This window comes from Carassius auratus, chromosome 25 (assembly GCF_003368295.1).
Source record: "Carassius auratus strain Wakin chromosome 25, ASM336829v1, whole genome shotgun sequence".
Taxonomy (NCBI): Eukaryota; Metazoa; Chordata; class Actinopteri; order Cypriniformes; family Cyprinidae; genus Carassius; species Carassius auratus.
In genome coordinates, this window is record NC_039267.1 from 16,726,670 (window position 1) to 16,742,969 (window position 16,300).

The window sequence follows — 16,300 nt, forward strand, 5'->3', positions numbered from 1 at the left end:
AAAGCAAATACCACGGTTTTCTAGAAAATTTAACACTGCTGTACCATTATTGGTCCCTTGGAGTACATTGTTAATACTGTGGTGAATGAATATAGCAGTCTATGCACAACAATTGATTTAATTATCATTACTAAAACATGGTATAACCACAATAAAAGTAAATTAATTTGACGTTTCGTCGTTCCCAATAAACAAATGGAAAATCTTGTACTTTTGACTGTACTTTTTGAGACCAAACACAACAGTCGCTTCCTATTTGAAGAGGCTAAAATATCTTTGCTCAGTCTGAGGAAACGTTACCGTTTCAAATGCCCTCAAATGGCGCGTTTTCATCAAATACTCAAATATTTGTTATCAATGTTATTCGTTTGACAAGTACTGTCGACTAAGTGTACTTAAACCTATACCTCAGTGCTCTTTTAACTACTTTTATCCGTTTTTCACTGGCCGTTGCTTACCTCAAGACCACCTTCGAAAATGGGGGAGGGAGCGCACGAGACGAGTCGGAGCGGTGTGCGCATGCGCAGAAGATTAGCGGCGTAGGAGAAAAAGTTTCGCGCAGCTCTGGCTGCAGTAAAGCAGCAGAACAGTCTGCAGGGATCAGACTCAGCTCTGCAGTTTCCAAGCAAAATCAGGATTACTGCACTCCAGCTAAGGAAGAATCTAGAAACATGCTGTTACAGCTCGCAGCCCTTTTAAGTAAGTTTTCTCTTTAGTTTTTTTTTGAGACAAAGCCTCTTTATGTTTTATTTATTTGCATTTTATTAACGTTTAAGTAGATATTAATTAAACCTTCAATAGAAAATGAAATTCTGATTTAAATAATTTTATAATGTCTTTTTAGGTTTTCTAAAACTGGAATTTAAGGGACCCTAAAGATACAAGCAAACAAAGTCTATATTGTATTTCATTTCACTACTACCAGATGCATATAACAGTTTTTCTTCCACAAAGTTTTAGGGGCATGGGCTCTGGCAGATGTGCCTGAGCTGGGAGATGTTTGCACAGAGGGGAGCTGTTATCCTGCCACAGGAGATCTTCTCATTGGAAGAGCACACCAACTCTCGGCCACCTCCACATGTGGACTCCAGAAACCTGAGCCTTTTTGTATAGTCAGTCATTTGCAGGTAACCTATGTGTTGCAAACAGTTATCCTTCATTGTTGATTAAATATAGCTGTTTTGGCATTAAAAGTTTAGCAATTAAGTTTGAATTATTGAATCATTACGTAGTGCTATAAATGTATTTTATTTTTCAAGTTCTAATTAATTTAATAGTCACGTCATGAAATGATATACTGTATATTAATTCGAAATGAAAACTGCATCCCTTAGGGCTCTATACTCGCCTGATAATTGTATTTTATTGCCACAATTGAGAATTCATGTGGTTTATTTCCACTTGTGGGATTTCTTCCAACACCCTTTGGGGCTTTTATCTGTAACATCTTCAGAGAGAGCTTTAATGCTGTGCTGTTATTTCATGTGGGTGTTTTTAGAACATGTTTGTCTTTAGAGATTTGTTTCCTTTGACTCTAGAATGTCTAGACTACTTCCTTCCAGACAAAACGCCTTAAAATGTTTTACATAGGGCCATTGAACATCTCATGTGGGTCTTCCGAATCTTCAAAAAGTCAATCTGCAGGTTTATAGGGGGTTGTTGATGCTATGGCTGAGTGATAATCACTCATGCCACACCATAACAGGGAGATAATTACTTCCAAGTGTTGTCTCGAGACATATTTTCACGTCTCTTTTCACGTTTAATCATTTAAATACCTTTGCAGTGCAACATATTGAGTTGGAGAAGAGGTCAAATGGAGGTTATGAGGTGAAGGTGGACAGGAACTTATTTTAACGCACTAGACACATTACAACTCAACATATGTCCCAATTTTTTTTTTTTTTTTAAAGCCAATTGCCCTCAATAGAGTCAAATTGCTTAAATAGGTTTTTAATTAAAAGAAAATGTCACAAAGCAGCTCTGAACATCTGGCCTCCACATGAAACCAATGCTCTCTGTGGGCCATCAGACTTTGAAAAAGCTGTGTCATGTAAGTCAGACCAAGTGGGTTGACTTGCTACAGTATCTCAGGGACACTCACAGTCATTCATTTGGTTTGGAGAAGTTCATACGTCACAAGAATGCCATTGACATTATCTGGTTTTTCCACCCCCTCCATCGCAGGAAGAGAAGAAGTGCTTTGTGTGCGATTCCAGGGGAACCTACGATGAAAGCATACACCAAGTAACCAGCCACAGAATCGAAAATGTCGTGACTACGTTCGCCCCTAACCGCCTCAAGACTTGGTGGCAGTCAGAAAATGGTGAGTTGTGTTGTGACTCCAAACCAAACAATTGCACATCTTCGTTTCTTTTCAATACTATTCAGTACTATTTTAGGTGTTTACTCAAAGACCGTGTAGTTCTCACGGGAATTGATGAAAGCTGTGAAACAAAGTCTTATTAGAGGGAACGCTCTCTCATTAGTGTGTCCGTTAGTTCCCCTATAATCAGACCAATGGAGGGACTTACTACTTCAAAGCAGTTGTGTAATTGCTGACCAGTTAAGGTGATGACCAGTCTTTAAAGTGTGGAATGACATGTCTTTTTCCCTTGGGAAAGAGTTTTCTACCTGCCAATTGAAGATTGTGTCATTTATCCCATGCTGTTTCAGTCCAATAATAAATATAAAAACCCTGATTAATGTACTCAATTGTTTTACTTAATGTTAAAAACACATGACATTTATTTTTTATTTTCCCTTATTTTTTGCCATAGCATAGCCACTCTTATTTTTACTCTTAGAGTTGTGACCCTTTAACAACTGTCCTTGGTTGTTGTGTTGCAACGTAATTTTGAATAAGCAGAAATTCTGTTCTGTTCCTCACATCATGAGATTTTAAGACATACTTTACCTTGGAAAACTCCCATTATCCTACAACCACCCACTTGGTTGAGTTGCGAAACATTTTCGGCTAACATGGAGAAGGTCCAGCTGCTGCAAGCTATAAGAATGTATAGTTCTACAAGCCATATGTTCCTCGATGACTCAAACAGACAGAGGAAATAGAAATCCAGAGATTTACTGCTTATTGCAGCGGAGGAGTGTGAAATGTAGTGGGACAGGAAACGAGGGGCCATGAATGCAACCAGAGAAGCCTGTGACTGTATGGTTTAGGAGAGAGTATGGGGTCCATCAGCCAACTGGGCCAAAGGCCTGAGAATACCAGGGGTGACCTCCTACTTAATTAAAAATATGAATCTGTTTATTCTTATTTTTGATGTTTATGGACCCCCAAAGACTTTTCCCATAAAAAAAGCAGATGTTTAGTGCATCCATCGAGCAGTAGAGTTCTGAAGTACTATTAGGGGAATTGTGCATTGCTTTTTAATGTACAAGATGCAGACGTTCCTATTACATTAATGGAAAAAAATTGGTGAGACACTTTACAATAAAGAGTTAATGGAATGGCTCACCCATAATAATGTAATTAATTACTCTCCCTCATGTCGTTCCAAAACTGTAAAACCTTTGTTCATCTTTGGAACACAATTTAAGTTATTTTTGATGAAATCCGAAAGCTTTCTGACTCTCCAACAACACAATTGACACTTCAAGGCCAATAAAGGTAGTAAGGATATTGTTAAAATAGTCCACGAGACATCAGTGGTTCAACCTTAATTTTATAAAGCTAAGAGAATACTTTTGTGCATAAAGAAAACTAAATAATGACTTCATTCAGCAATTTCTGTCAGTCTTCATGACGCGTTCAATACCACGATGCGTAAAAAACAACTGTTCATTTTTATTTCTTGTAAGCGTAGGTCCATAAAATAATATTAACAAATGCAACCTTTGATCTTAACAATGTATTAATACATTTTTAAATCAACTTTGACTAAGATTAATAAACATTAAGCAGTATTTTCATTGTTAGTTTCTTGGTAACGTGCAGCTAACTAATTTTAACAAATGAAACCTTATTGTAAAGCATTACCAAAACATCATACAAAAGATCTTTTTAATCTAAATTGTTTCTCCTAACTAGCAGTTAGATTAAATAGAGAACAAATAGAGACTTTCATTTCATTTAGAGACTTTTAAGGATTTGCTTTTAAACTACTATTTAGTAAACATAATTAAATAATAATGTATATATTATAACATATTCAAGATAGGGTTCATGACAAATAATGAGAATAAAATTCTACAAAAATAAGAATTGCCATTATTATCACCCTTGTTTGTACAACAAGAGAATGTGTGTATATATATATATATATATATATATAGGTAGATAGATATTCTATATATTTTGTTGTTTTATGCATAGAATGAAAGTGAATGGGGGGCAGTTTTTAAGCTTTTATATTAAGTCATTGTATTAAAGTATTTTAAGACCATGAGATAATGAAAATAAAGATTGCCAAACAGTGATGCCATATAAGATGATTTTTGGTTCCCCAAAGAACTCTTCAATCAACAGTTCTTAAAAGAGCCCCATTGTGTGTGAAGAGCATTTTAAACATGTATATAACTTTTCTATGGAATGGAATGGTTCTTGAAAAGTTCTTCATGAAACCACAGATGCAAGAAAACAGCCTAAAGAACAGTTTGGGACTTAACTAATGGAACTGCATTAATAAATGTGGAGAAATGCAACTCTTTGTCTTAAGTCATGTCTTTATCTCTCTCTTTCTCAGGCCTGGAGAACGTCACAATCCAGTTGAACCTGGAGGCAGAGTTCCACTTCACCCACCTTATCATGACCTTTAAAGTAAGTGCTGAGGGGACAGTCAGCTGGTGATGTGTGTTTTGGGGGGAAGGTGTCGCCACAGCCCCGGGCTGAGGTGAGATTTGCGCTGGTTAGGAGTGAATGTGGGAAGGGAAGGGGGGCTGGCAGGAGGGGAAGTGCTGCTCAGTGTGTGGGAGCCGTGGGAGGTCTGGGATAAACCCGGCTGTGCAGCTGACTGAGACGACTGGAATGCTTTAGCTGAAGATTACATTTCAGCATGATCTCTCTTCAGCAATGCAGTTCAAAGAAACCAGAGAGAGCGCATATGAATCGACTGGCGTCAAGAGAACAATAGTGCTCATGTGATGCTGATTGGAACGATTGCAGGGACAAAACTTTCATCACTATTTGTTTGTTATAATATATTATAATATAACATTATTTTTGATCCAATACCAAATTCTATCCAAGCCAGTAATGGCAATATCGATATCAGTACTTAAACTGAATGGACATTTTCATAATTGCATAATAACAGTACAGTGTCTAGCTATTTAACATTGTGCCTTAAAAAACATATAAAAAATTATGAAATTATGAAACTAGAGATGTCGTTCCATAATAAAATAAAACTACATCACTAGTTTTATAATTGCTAACAATATGCTGTTTATTTGTTGTTGGATTTAACAAAAAATGTAATTAACGAAAGCTATATATAAAAAAAAAAACGGCTAAAAATGACAAGAACATAAATAAATCACTATAACTTATAAGTGAATGCATAAATTCATGTGCAGCATTTAAATTGATTTATTTTAGTGTTTTATTTTTATGAAAATATTATTTTAATGGCATCCATTTATCTGTTAATGGCTATAACATGACAATAATAATAGATTATTTTTAGGCCAGAATTTCCATATTGACGCTTTCTTAAAAACCTATTATTATTATTGTTTATAATCAAAAATGTCACATTTCATCATGATTTAGTGGTATTTTTACAGCACGCATTAAAACACTTTATATTAAGATGACATAGTTACATACATTACATGCAATTACTTCAATAACAGTAAATTAGTCATAATTTCAAGCAACTAACACTAACCTGTAAGGTAATGCCACCTTAAGATAAAGTGTAACCAAAAAACAGTATAGATATTATGTAAGGAAGGATCAATCCTGATGATGTAGGATTATCATCCATATTTGAGTATCAATTGAAAGTGGGCCGTGTCCCCTTATGCTCCCTATCTAGACGTTCAGACCTGCTGCTATGGTGATCGAACGGTCGTCAGACTTCGGGAAGACTTGGCAAGTGTACCGTTACTTCGCCTATGACTGCGAGTCCTCCTTCCCCTTCGTCTCTCAAGGACCCATGACCAAAGTGGACGACGTTATCTGCGATTCCCGCTACTCTGACATTGAACCCTCGACTGAGGGCGAGGTGAGCTCTGGAAATGCACCGCGCTTCTGGCGAATACTTGCTCATATACTGGATTTTCCATTGACTCTTGGTCCTTTGGCCTCTGAAGGCCATCTTTAGGGTCTTGGATCCAGTCTTCAGGATTGATGATCCCTACAGCCCCAGAATTCAAAGTAAGGACACAAATGAAAACATTTTAATGTACATGCTTTTCATTAAGTGGTGTAAAAGTGTGAACCCAACTTCTTGCTTCATTTCATTTATAGACATGTTAAAGATCACTAATCTGAGGGTGAAGTTCACTAAGCTGCACACTCTCGGGGACAATCTTCTGGACTCACGTATGGAGATCAAGGAGAAGTACTACTACTCAGTCTACGACATGGTGGTCAGAGGAAACTGTTTTTGCTATGGTCACGCGTCTGAGTGCGCCCCCGTCGATGGAGCTGGAGAGGTCGTGGAGGGCATGGTGAGTTTTAAGCCATGCATATTGATAACTTTGATTATTTTTATATTTTATTATTTTTACATTATATATTTTACATAGATTTTTTTGTGCAATTATAGTATTTATTGTTATATTTTAATTATAGTTATTTTTTTAATATTAAATTTATTCTTAATTTTTCCCTCTAATCGCCACCACAAATTGACTTAGCAATTACGAACTGACTGAGCTGAAATTATAACGTTTTAATGCAGCAATATACCAGAATGAATTGTAGATAAATAAAGCAAATTTAATAGGAATTGTTTTTTGATTTATGCCACATTTAAATGCACATTTATGCACACCCTTTTGTGGCTTTTTAAACCTCCGCTTTGAAGAAAACATCTCACACACATTTGTCATGGGAAGAAATCGTTTGAAGTCACATCACAGTCTGCAGCTAATTCAGTTTGGATCTGTTTCACATTAGTATGAAAGCATGCGGACCGCCTCGTGGTTTCATTATTGAATAGTTTACAGAGCAAATAACCATGTGGCAGAGAAAATGCACGCAGTGTCTGTTGTTTACAAACCTTTTTTGGTTGTGTTTCATTTATGCTTGAAGTATAGCATGTGTTTCTGTGGTTTTAGATAAATGATTTGAAAAGCCAAAGACGAAATACACCAAAGGAACGAGGTTCCTGTTTAGTCTGCAGTCTTCTCTGTTTGCAATCCGTCTGCACTGAGATGTGTCTCAGTCTTTTGCGGTCCTTAGAAAAATGTAATGAACAGATATTACATCCAGATCTCAATCTCACTACCTTTTTATGTGCAAGAACTTTATTCAGAGGCACTGAAGTGACTCCAGATCATCTCCAGGCACAGAGCAGTTCAGTGAAAGCTCACATATAGACTGCATCTAGATCTGTGTCTGTGCCAGGACTGGGGCTTGTTTAATGCAGACCAGATGCATCCAGTATAAACATTTCCTGTTGCCATCTGGTTTAGGGCCGGATTTGTAGACCGTTCTGAGCAACTCCAAGTTTCTGTTGTATGAAGAAACTTTTCTCTGGTTGGGTCTGAGTAGGAAATTATCTCAAATTCATTCCTGAGGACAGGAGAACAAGACTTACTTGTTTATAATTTGTGGTGCCTTTAAATATCCTGTTCCACACATAGTCTCAGTTTGATTACATTTATTTTGTTCTTGGTTATCATTGTTATGTCTGTTTTGCCGTAGGTCCATGGCCATTGTATGTGTAATCATAACACCATGGGGCTGAACTGTGAGCGCTGTCAGGACTTTTACCATGACCTGCCCTGGAGACCCGCGGAGGGACGCAACACCAACGCCTGTAAAAGTATGATCTCCTGCAATGTTCAGCGATGGCCAATGAAATCATGCTCTTTTTTTCATGCTATTAATTTATTTAAAAATTACTGTTTATGACAAAGTGAATTCTGGTTATAAAGTGTAGTGATATTTATGTCAAAATATAATGAAAATGTACTATTACATTTTACTTGATGGTTTCATCACATGGCTTTGAGTTATTAAATACAGATTTTTTAAATTAAACATAATGTTTTTAAATGATCCGATTCATGACTCAGAATCTGTAATATGATCTGAACCATGAGTTTTGTAATCTGTTGCGCCACTAAAGCCCCTTTCACATTGCACATTGCACATCGGTCCCGGAAAATTGCTGGGTCACCTTCTGTGTGAACACAAACGCATCCTGGGATTGATTCCGGGATCAATCCCGGGTTGGTGACCTAGTAACATTGCCGGGTTCAGTCCCAGAACAAGCTCTGTGTGAGTAAAAGACAGAACTAATGCCGTAAAGTCTTATTGATGACACACGTTATCGTGCAACTCTTTTACCAGGTGTTTTGAAGGAAGATCAACGTTCACGCCGAAAAAAAAATATGTGCAAACTGTAATGAAGCAGAGATCAGTTAGTTCCTGAAGCTGAGATCGTTCGCCAGCTTTAGTGAAAGTATAACGTGCCTAACGTTTTCGACTCGTACATTACACGTCACGCCCTGATGTCACGTGTCGTTACGGGACCATTACGGGTTGTGTGTGAAAGCACGCACATATTCCAGGTAATCACTGACAGTGTGAAAGGGGAAAAATCTAGCGCCAATTGCCAGGACACATTACCCGTGTATTTTCCGTAATCGCAGTGTGACAGGGGCGTAATAGTTTTTACACATAGTAATTCTCGTAAACATGGTTATAGTCTTTAAACTTTCAATTCTATGTTATGCAATCATTACTGCGTTATAGTTTTTAAACATGGCAATTCATTTGTGAAATTATTTCTGCATTATCATTTTTAAAAGTTGTAATTGTTTATAATGCTGGCGCTATAGTCTATAAACATCATAATTCTTTGCTATGCCGTAGTTATTGCATTTTAGTTTTTAAATGTCGTGCAGTTGTTACTGCATTATAGTTTATAAACGTTGTTCTTTATTGTATAACTGTTACTCCATTACAGTTTTTATGTCGTAATTTGTCGTGCTGTTAATGCATTATAGTTTTTAAACGTTGTCATACTTTGTCAAAATTGTTTCTTTGTTACAGTTGTTACTTAATCATCTGCCATTTCTTTGCTTCTTTCACAGAGTGTAACTGCAATCATCACTCTGATTCCTGTCATTTCGACATGGCCGTGTATCAGGCGTCGGGTAACGTGAGCGGCGGCGTGTGCGACGACTGCAGACACAACACCATGGGTCACAAGTGTGAGCAGTGCAAGCCCTTCTTCTACCAGCATCCGGAGAAAGACATCCGTGACCCCAACATCTGCGAGTGTACGTGTCCCCTCTCATTTCCTCTCCTTTCATTTCCTCTGAGTTTTCTTCCCCCTTCAGACGGCCGCTGCTCCTCTACCTGTCTGGTCTAGTTTGTGATGAGAGTCTGGTCTAGCTGTTGCTTTGTTCATCTCTGCTTGTGCAGATTTGGGAACAGAAACACCTGGGCTTTGAAGTAGTCCGTTACCACAAGGTGAAGCGCCGCCCTTCCTCAAACCACGCGCGTCTAGGGTTTCACATTCCTCTTTTGTTGTGGTGACTGAGGTTTTTCAGTTTGAACTCTTTGACCACAAAGCAGAAATGTGGTGTCTGAGTTTTACATCAATCTATGATAATAGCTTAAAATGCAATACAATTTGTTAATATTAATCCAATTATGAACTTGGAGTAACAATAAAAATACTATTTATTTATTTGATCAATGTACATTTCTATGTGTAATTTTAGCATTTCAAACTAGTATTCATTAATAACTTCTAAACAAACATGGGATTAACAAAAAATATGTTTATTAACTAATTATTTTGTAGATATTTAAAAGAATGTTTAAGTATTAAGTATTAATTAGCATTAATTCTGAAAAAAAGAAGAAAAATATATATATAAATGTTAATCTATATATATATCAATGTTAATATATTATATTAACATCAATGCACATTGTAGATGAATAAATTCTGTAAAAATGTGTTAACTAATGTTAACAAACTAAATTTTATTGTTGTGTTTCCAGTATTTGTAGTGTGAACAATGCTAAACAATGGAAGTATCTTTCGTGAACTTTGTACTAGATAGTTTTAACAAAATTAGTAGCAAAAAACAGTATCGCGATAAAAAAGTTGACACAGAGCATCTTTACTGCTGCAGTGAATTTCCATGGCTCCGTGTGTTAGTTTTCCCAGCTGTCCACAGTTCCTGCTATTGTCTTTAAGTACGCTGTCCGGATTGATCTTTTCCAGCCTGTAACTGTGATCCGGTCGGCTCTCTCAACGGTGGGGTGTGTGATCCGCTGACAGACGTGTCTCTCGGACTGATCGCGGGTCAGTGTCGCTGTAAGCCTAATGTGGAGGGTGAGCGCTGTGACCAGTGCAAACAGGGCCATTACGGACTCAGCGACGACCCTCTGGGATGCCAGCGTAAGTCCATGCCATGCACAATATAAAGCCAACCCAAATCATTCATCAATTCATGGGGACATGGTTTTGAAAGATCTCAAATATAAGTTCCTTTCGTTTTGTTGTTACCCAGCATGCACGTGCAATGCTTTGGGGACGGTTCCAGGTGCAAGTCCATGCGATACAGACTCAGGAAACTGCTACTGTAAACGTCTGGTTACCGGAAGGAACTGTGACCAGTGTCTGGTGCGTCTTCTGCTTACTTGATCAGTTCATTCATATTTCTTTGTGCATTGTGCTTTTATAATATGTAATATGACACTTTTGTAAATAATTGTAAATCATACAACAGTTTTATTAAATGTGCATTGATACAAGGTGGTAGGACTAGGTTGTTTTCCAGCCATGTTGCTTTGCATTATCTGCCAGCCCAGAATATTAAGGCTCCACCGCATCCTCCCAGGGCACAGTGAGCTCTATGATGTACGCAGTACGTAGTGAAGAGAACCAGGTCTAAGGTTGATAACTGCAATTTCATCCGGGAAGAAAGAGCTTATGATTTAAGTCGACAGAGAGCTTCCAGTCACAAGCTCCTCTCAGCTGGCCAGTGTTTGGGGTCTTCACCTTGACCCCACTTGCCCCTTCACCCACAAACTCCTTTCCCTTTGCACGATGTCCTAACAGAGGAAGGGGGTTTGACGGATGTCTTCCTGTTCCCCAGAAACACCGCAAGACACTTCAGCGCCTGGTTGTGCCTCCAGGTATACCAGCCTTGCATCAGGCTTACCTTACAGCCAACCAAGATGTGTTTCAGGTTCGCTGTTCTTCTCTGGATTAGAGGCTGACATTTTTTCGGGAATCCCACGGGTCACGGGATTCCCGTGGCATTCCTGCAGGATGGGTCTTTGCTATTAATCACGGGATTTGGACGGTACAGGATAAATGGTTAACGGGAGCAGACGGGAGCGGGAATCAACCAATAGCAAAGACGACAAAAAAAGAAAAAAGAAAATGCACCATTTTGTAGTTTCCTTTTAATACGCCTACAATGTAAAACAATTAAAAAATAACTACACGACCCAGCCGTCCCAGAAGCCATCAGTGCTTTTTGTCATGGCTTCCAGCCGGAATTCAAAGAGCAGTGATGGAGAGAGCTAACAGCCGCGGAGAAGTCGATGTGGCAAAAATGATTTACGGCGCAAAGTCAGAAGTAATGACATGTCTATTATGTTCAAAGAACTGGTTGGAAAGTCTGAAATATTAATTAAGTTTATGAAAGTAGAATGTGACAGTGATAGCACGATGTACACTGCTTGTAAGACATGCTTAGTCTTAGTCAAGTACGCAAGTGATTCAGGGACGAGTGGTCTGAAGAGGGACACCTGCAAGGTAAATTCGGGAAAGAATCAGCCAAGCATCGCTTCGTTCATCAAGCGAAAATTGCCGTCAGGTGTCAAGTCTCGTCTGACCGACAAAATTGCTCGCATGTGCAGCCAAGATCTCAGACCCTTTTCTGTGGTAGAGGGGAAAGGCTTTACCAATGTAGCACAGGAGCTGCTTGACATTGGAGCCAAATATGGAAGTAACGTGCAGGTGGAAGACATAGTTTCCCGTCACATAGAAGGGGAGTATGAGAAAATAAAACTGCTGGTCATGGAGGAGCTCCGTCAGTTTTGTCACTCTGCACTATTTTTATACATAAATTGTACCTCTCACGCTGTAGTCTGTGATCTATAGATTCTAAACCCTAAACACCAGATTTTCCTTACAATTTTTAAACGCCATAATATCTCCATATTCTAAACTGGTAATCTTTTTTACATGTAAGATATTTTGTGGCCCATTAAAAATATTCTTCTTCCTTTCATGCAGACTAGGGACCATGCTGTAACCACAGACCTTTTGAAAATCGTTAACATGTAATTTAAAAAAACTATAAATGTAAACTATAAATGTATTGTTTACTCAACAATAAATGAGTAAAATGCAGCTTTATGTGCTGTTTGGGTTTATTAAACTATTGTAGACATGGTGTGAACTATGTACTGTTTTTCTTTTATTTGCTGTCTTCCATTTTCTGGAGAAAATCTAGAAACAGGCATCAGCAGCTGGTCTAAAACAGGATGGAGAGCAGATTAAATCAAATTCTATGTATTAACTAAACACTAATTGAAGAAAAAAATATATGGGAGCGGTACAGGAGTGGGAGTCAGTTTAAACAGGAGCGGGATGGGAGTGGGAGTCAATTTACCAGGAGCGGGATGGGATGGGATTATTTTTTTAACTTTGGTCTGGGAGTGGGACGGGACAAGATTTCTTTCTATGGGAGTGGGACGGGACAGGAGTGAAAATCCACTCCCGTGTCATCCTCTACTCTGGATCTTCTCTGAACCACTGGTTGAGGTTCACTGGTGAAAGCAGGACATCATCAGTGGTTTGTAAAAGGAAGCTGATCTGGAAGTCTTCCGTGCCTCACAGCTCCTTCCAAGAGAGCTCCACTCCTTCCCACCTCATCCACTGGCCTTGATTTATCTGTGAGGCTGCTTTTGCACATCTCGTTGCTTGCTCTCGCTGGCGCACCTCCTCAACCACCAATTTTCTACTTTTGAGCACTTTTACTCCTCTACCAGGCTGGACACTGGAAACTCCAGGACACCTTTTCATTTTAACAATTATATTTATTCATTTATTTCTCCAGATTACTTGCATTCAGTTATTCCAGAATGTGATCATTTGCCTTTAAGAACCGCTGCTTACATTTTGCTTCTTGTGAGGTCTGTCGTAAACACTGTGGTGTTTAAATGGTCTTTTAACTCTCTCTCTCTCTCTCTCTCTCTCTCATAGCCTCAGCACTGGGGTCTCAGTAACGACATGGATGGCTGCAGACCATGTGACTGTGATCATGGTGGTGCAATCAACAACAAGTGAGTAAAACTAGTTCCTGAATCTCTCATTCAAATACATTTTATCACTATTATTATTGCTACCATTTTTAGTATTTTAGAATAATTTACTATTATTATTAGATCAGGTTTTAGTCCATTTTTCTATGCTTTTGTCATTTGTATTAATTTTTCTTTTTCCGTAATTCATATTTTTGTATAGCTTTAATCTATTTGTATTTTCGATTTTAGTTTAGATAATTCTAGCATTAATTTTAATTAGGTGCCAAGGCAACATTTGTGTTTTTTCAGTTTTTATTTATATTAAAATTATATTAGCTAGTACAAACGTCCTGACATTTACTGACATATTTCTTAAGATTTATTAATATCAAATTATTAGTGCTGTCAAATGATTAATTGCGATTAATCGCATCCAAAATAAAAGTTTTTGTTTACATAATATATGTCTGTATACTGTGTATATGTATTATGTATATATAAATACAAAAAACATGCATGTGTATATTTAAGAAATGTTTTTACATATTAAATATATTTATATATAATATAAAATATAAGAATATGAATTAATAAATGTATAAACATAAATATTATCAAAATATATACGGTATGTGTGTTTATTTATATATACATAATAAATATACACCATATACATTAAACAAAAACTTTCATTTTGGATGCGATTAATCGCGATTAATCGTTTGACAGCACTAAAAATGATATTTAAACTTAATATTTATTGCACAATGCACATTTCTCAATTTTACATTTAAAATGTTGTTTGATATAACTTTTAATAAGGATTGTATGATCTCTGTATAATATCAGTCTTTAAATGCAAGATACTTAAAGTGTACCTAAAGTAAACTTGAAATAGTGTGCCAAAAGTACAACTGCAGGGTATTTTATTTAGCACATAAATATGAAAAATATGCTTGTAGTATACCTAGCACAAAATAAATCCATCAAATACATTTTCGTTTATATATATATATATATATTAACATATTTTGTTAACAATAAAAACACCACCCACCACCTTTAACTTATGCCGCTTTCTGAGGAGAGCTGTGCTATTACTTTTCTTTATGATCAGAAGTAGATTTTCGACAACACAATTGATTAAAAAAGCTTACATTTTCTTCAGAATTTGAATTTGTATCATCCAATAAGAAAACTGTATTTACATGAGTTTCAAAGCCAGGCTTTAACTGCAGTCAAGCATTAAATATGTCCTCCAGAGCTATTTTCCTCCAGATCTTTAGGAAGGGCCATCTAAATCTCCTCTTGTTATCTCTTTTCCCAGCTGCTCTCCAGAAACGGGTCAGTGTCAGTGTCGCGAGCACATGTTTGGCAGACGCTGCGACCAGGTGGAATCTGGTTTTTACTTCATCGCTCTGGACCACTACACTTACGAAGCCGAGGACGCCAAGTTTGGACCTGTAAGTGTCCTCATTACCGGCATCTGTCGAAGTCTTTGAGTGTTTGAGTGATGTATCTCTATATATCTCTCTGTCGGTAGGGTGTGACGGTTGTCCCGAGACCCAAACCTCAGGACAGATCCCCTACTTGGACTGGTGTTGGTTTTGTGAACGTTCCTGAAGGTGCCTATCTTGAGTTTAGCATCGACAACATCCCCTACTCCATGGAGTATGACGTTATCATCCGATATGAACCTCAGGTGACTTCCTCTAAAGTATAACACTAGCGTGAACATGTTTGAGCAGCCTTGAGTTAAAGGCTAAGCAGAAACATCATTACATCATCTGTTGCTCTCTTTCATGGCGTGTAGCTGCCAGAGCAGTGGGAGGAAGTGTTGATGACTGTCATCAGGCCTCGCGTCATTACCGCCGACAGCCGCTGTGCAAACACAATGCCTGACGATGACAACCAGGTGGTGTCTCTGCATCCCGGATCCAGGTATGAGATCTTAAAATATGGACCACCTGATGCACCTTTCATCCAATAATAACTAGGCAGTATTTGAAGTCATCATGATGTAGATGTAGTCCTTAAATAAACTACAATGATTAAAAACAATTGAAATAAAGCTGAAATAAAATAAAACTTAAATATTAGATGAAAAACTACACAAAACATTTGAAAAGTCTACTATGAAAATGTGAAATGCTGTTTTGGCAACTAACTGAACTAAGTTAAAGCACTAAAACTAATAACTGTAAAACTTAACTAAAGTAAAAACTGAAATAAAAATGAATTTAACCCAAAAACAAATAAATAAGTAAAAACAACAAAAGTGTATAATCGAATTACTAAAAATGTAACTCATATCAAAAATGTATAAAAACTACAATAATATATAAATAATGATTTTTATCACTATTTTTTTAGAATTATCTTTTACTTTTATATATTCCGTTTTAATTTTAGTTTAAGTTTTGGTAATTTTGTTGTTCTTTTGTGTCGTTTTTATTCGTTAGTTTTTTTTACACATTTCTTCATAGAGTTCAGTTCAGTTTTAGTAATCCAGCTTAAACATATTTATTTCAGTCAGTTTCCAAAGCAACATTTTCTAGTTTATATTTTCAAGATTTTAATCAAATATTTATATAATATTTTAATGCAAAAAAAAACAAGTCATACAAAACCTCGCATTAAAAAGCTAACTCAATATATTAATAAAAGCTACAATAGTATGTAAATGATAAAAAAAAAAACACTGAAGGCTATTATAGATGAACAACATTTTGCTTATTTTAACCAAATTGAAAGTAAGGTTAATCCCGTAATTCCAGAATGTATTGCAACAAATCCAGAGAGGTGTTCATTATAGATATACCCATTTATTGCATTCAAAGCTTAAAGGGTTAGTTCACCCCAATATGAAAATGT

At 37.0% G+C, this 16,300-nt stretch overlaps 1 protein-coding gene across 1 annotated transcript in view; it reads left to right on the plus strand.

Annotated features, from left to right (window-relative positions):
• The first annotated feature begins 572 nt into the window (after positions 1-572).
• The window catches only part of LOC113043543 (laminin subunit beta-1-like), a 34,360-nt gene continuing 18,632 nt past the window's right edge, over positions 573-16,300 (plus strand). The window contains exons 1-15 of the mRNA XM_026202990.1: positions 573-699; positions 955-1,127; positions 2,188-2,326; positions 4,707-4,780; positions 6,003-6,191; positions 6,280-6,343; positions 6,437-6,639; positions 7,841-7,961; positions 9,238-9,426; positions 10,386-10,562; positions 10,675-10,787; positions 13,386-13,465; positions 14,754-14,889; positions 14,970-15,128; positions 15,240-15,367. Of these exons, the coding sequence (XP_026058775.1) occupies positions 672-699; positions 955-1,127; positions 2,188-2,326; positions 4,707-4,780; positions 6,003-6,191; positions 6,280-6,343; positions 6,437-6,639; positions 7,841-7,961; positions 9,238-9,426; positions 10,386-10,562; positions 10,675-10,787; positions 13,386-13,465; positions 14,754-14,889; positions 14,970-15,128; positions 15,240-15,367 (1,973 nt within the window). The 5' untranslated portion in view covers positions 573-671. The remainder of the gene's footprint in view (positions 700-954; positions 1,128-2,187; positions 2,327-4,706; positions 4,781-6,002; positions 6,192-6,279; positions 6,344-6,436; positions 6,640-7,840; positions 7,962-9,237; positions 9,427-10,385; positions 10,563-10,674; positions 10,788-13,385; positions 13,466-14,753; positions 14,890-14,969; positions 15,129-15,239; positions 15,368-16,300) is intronic.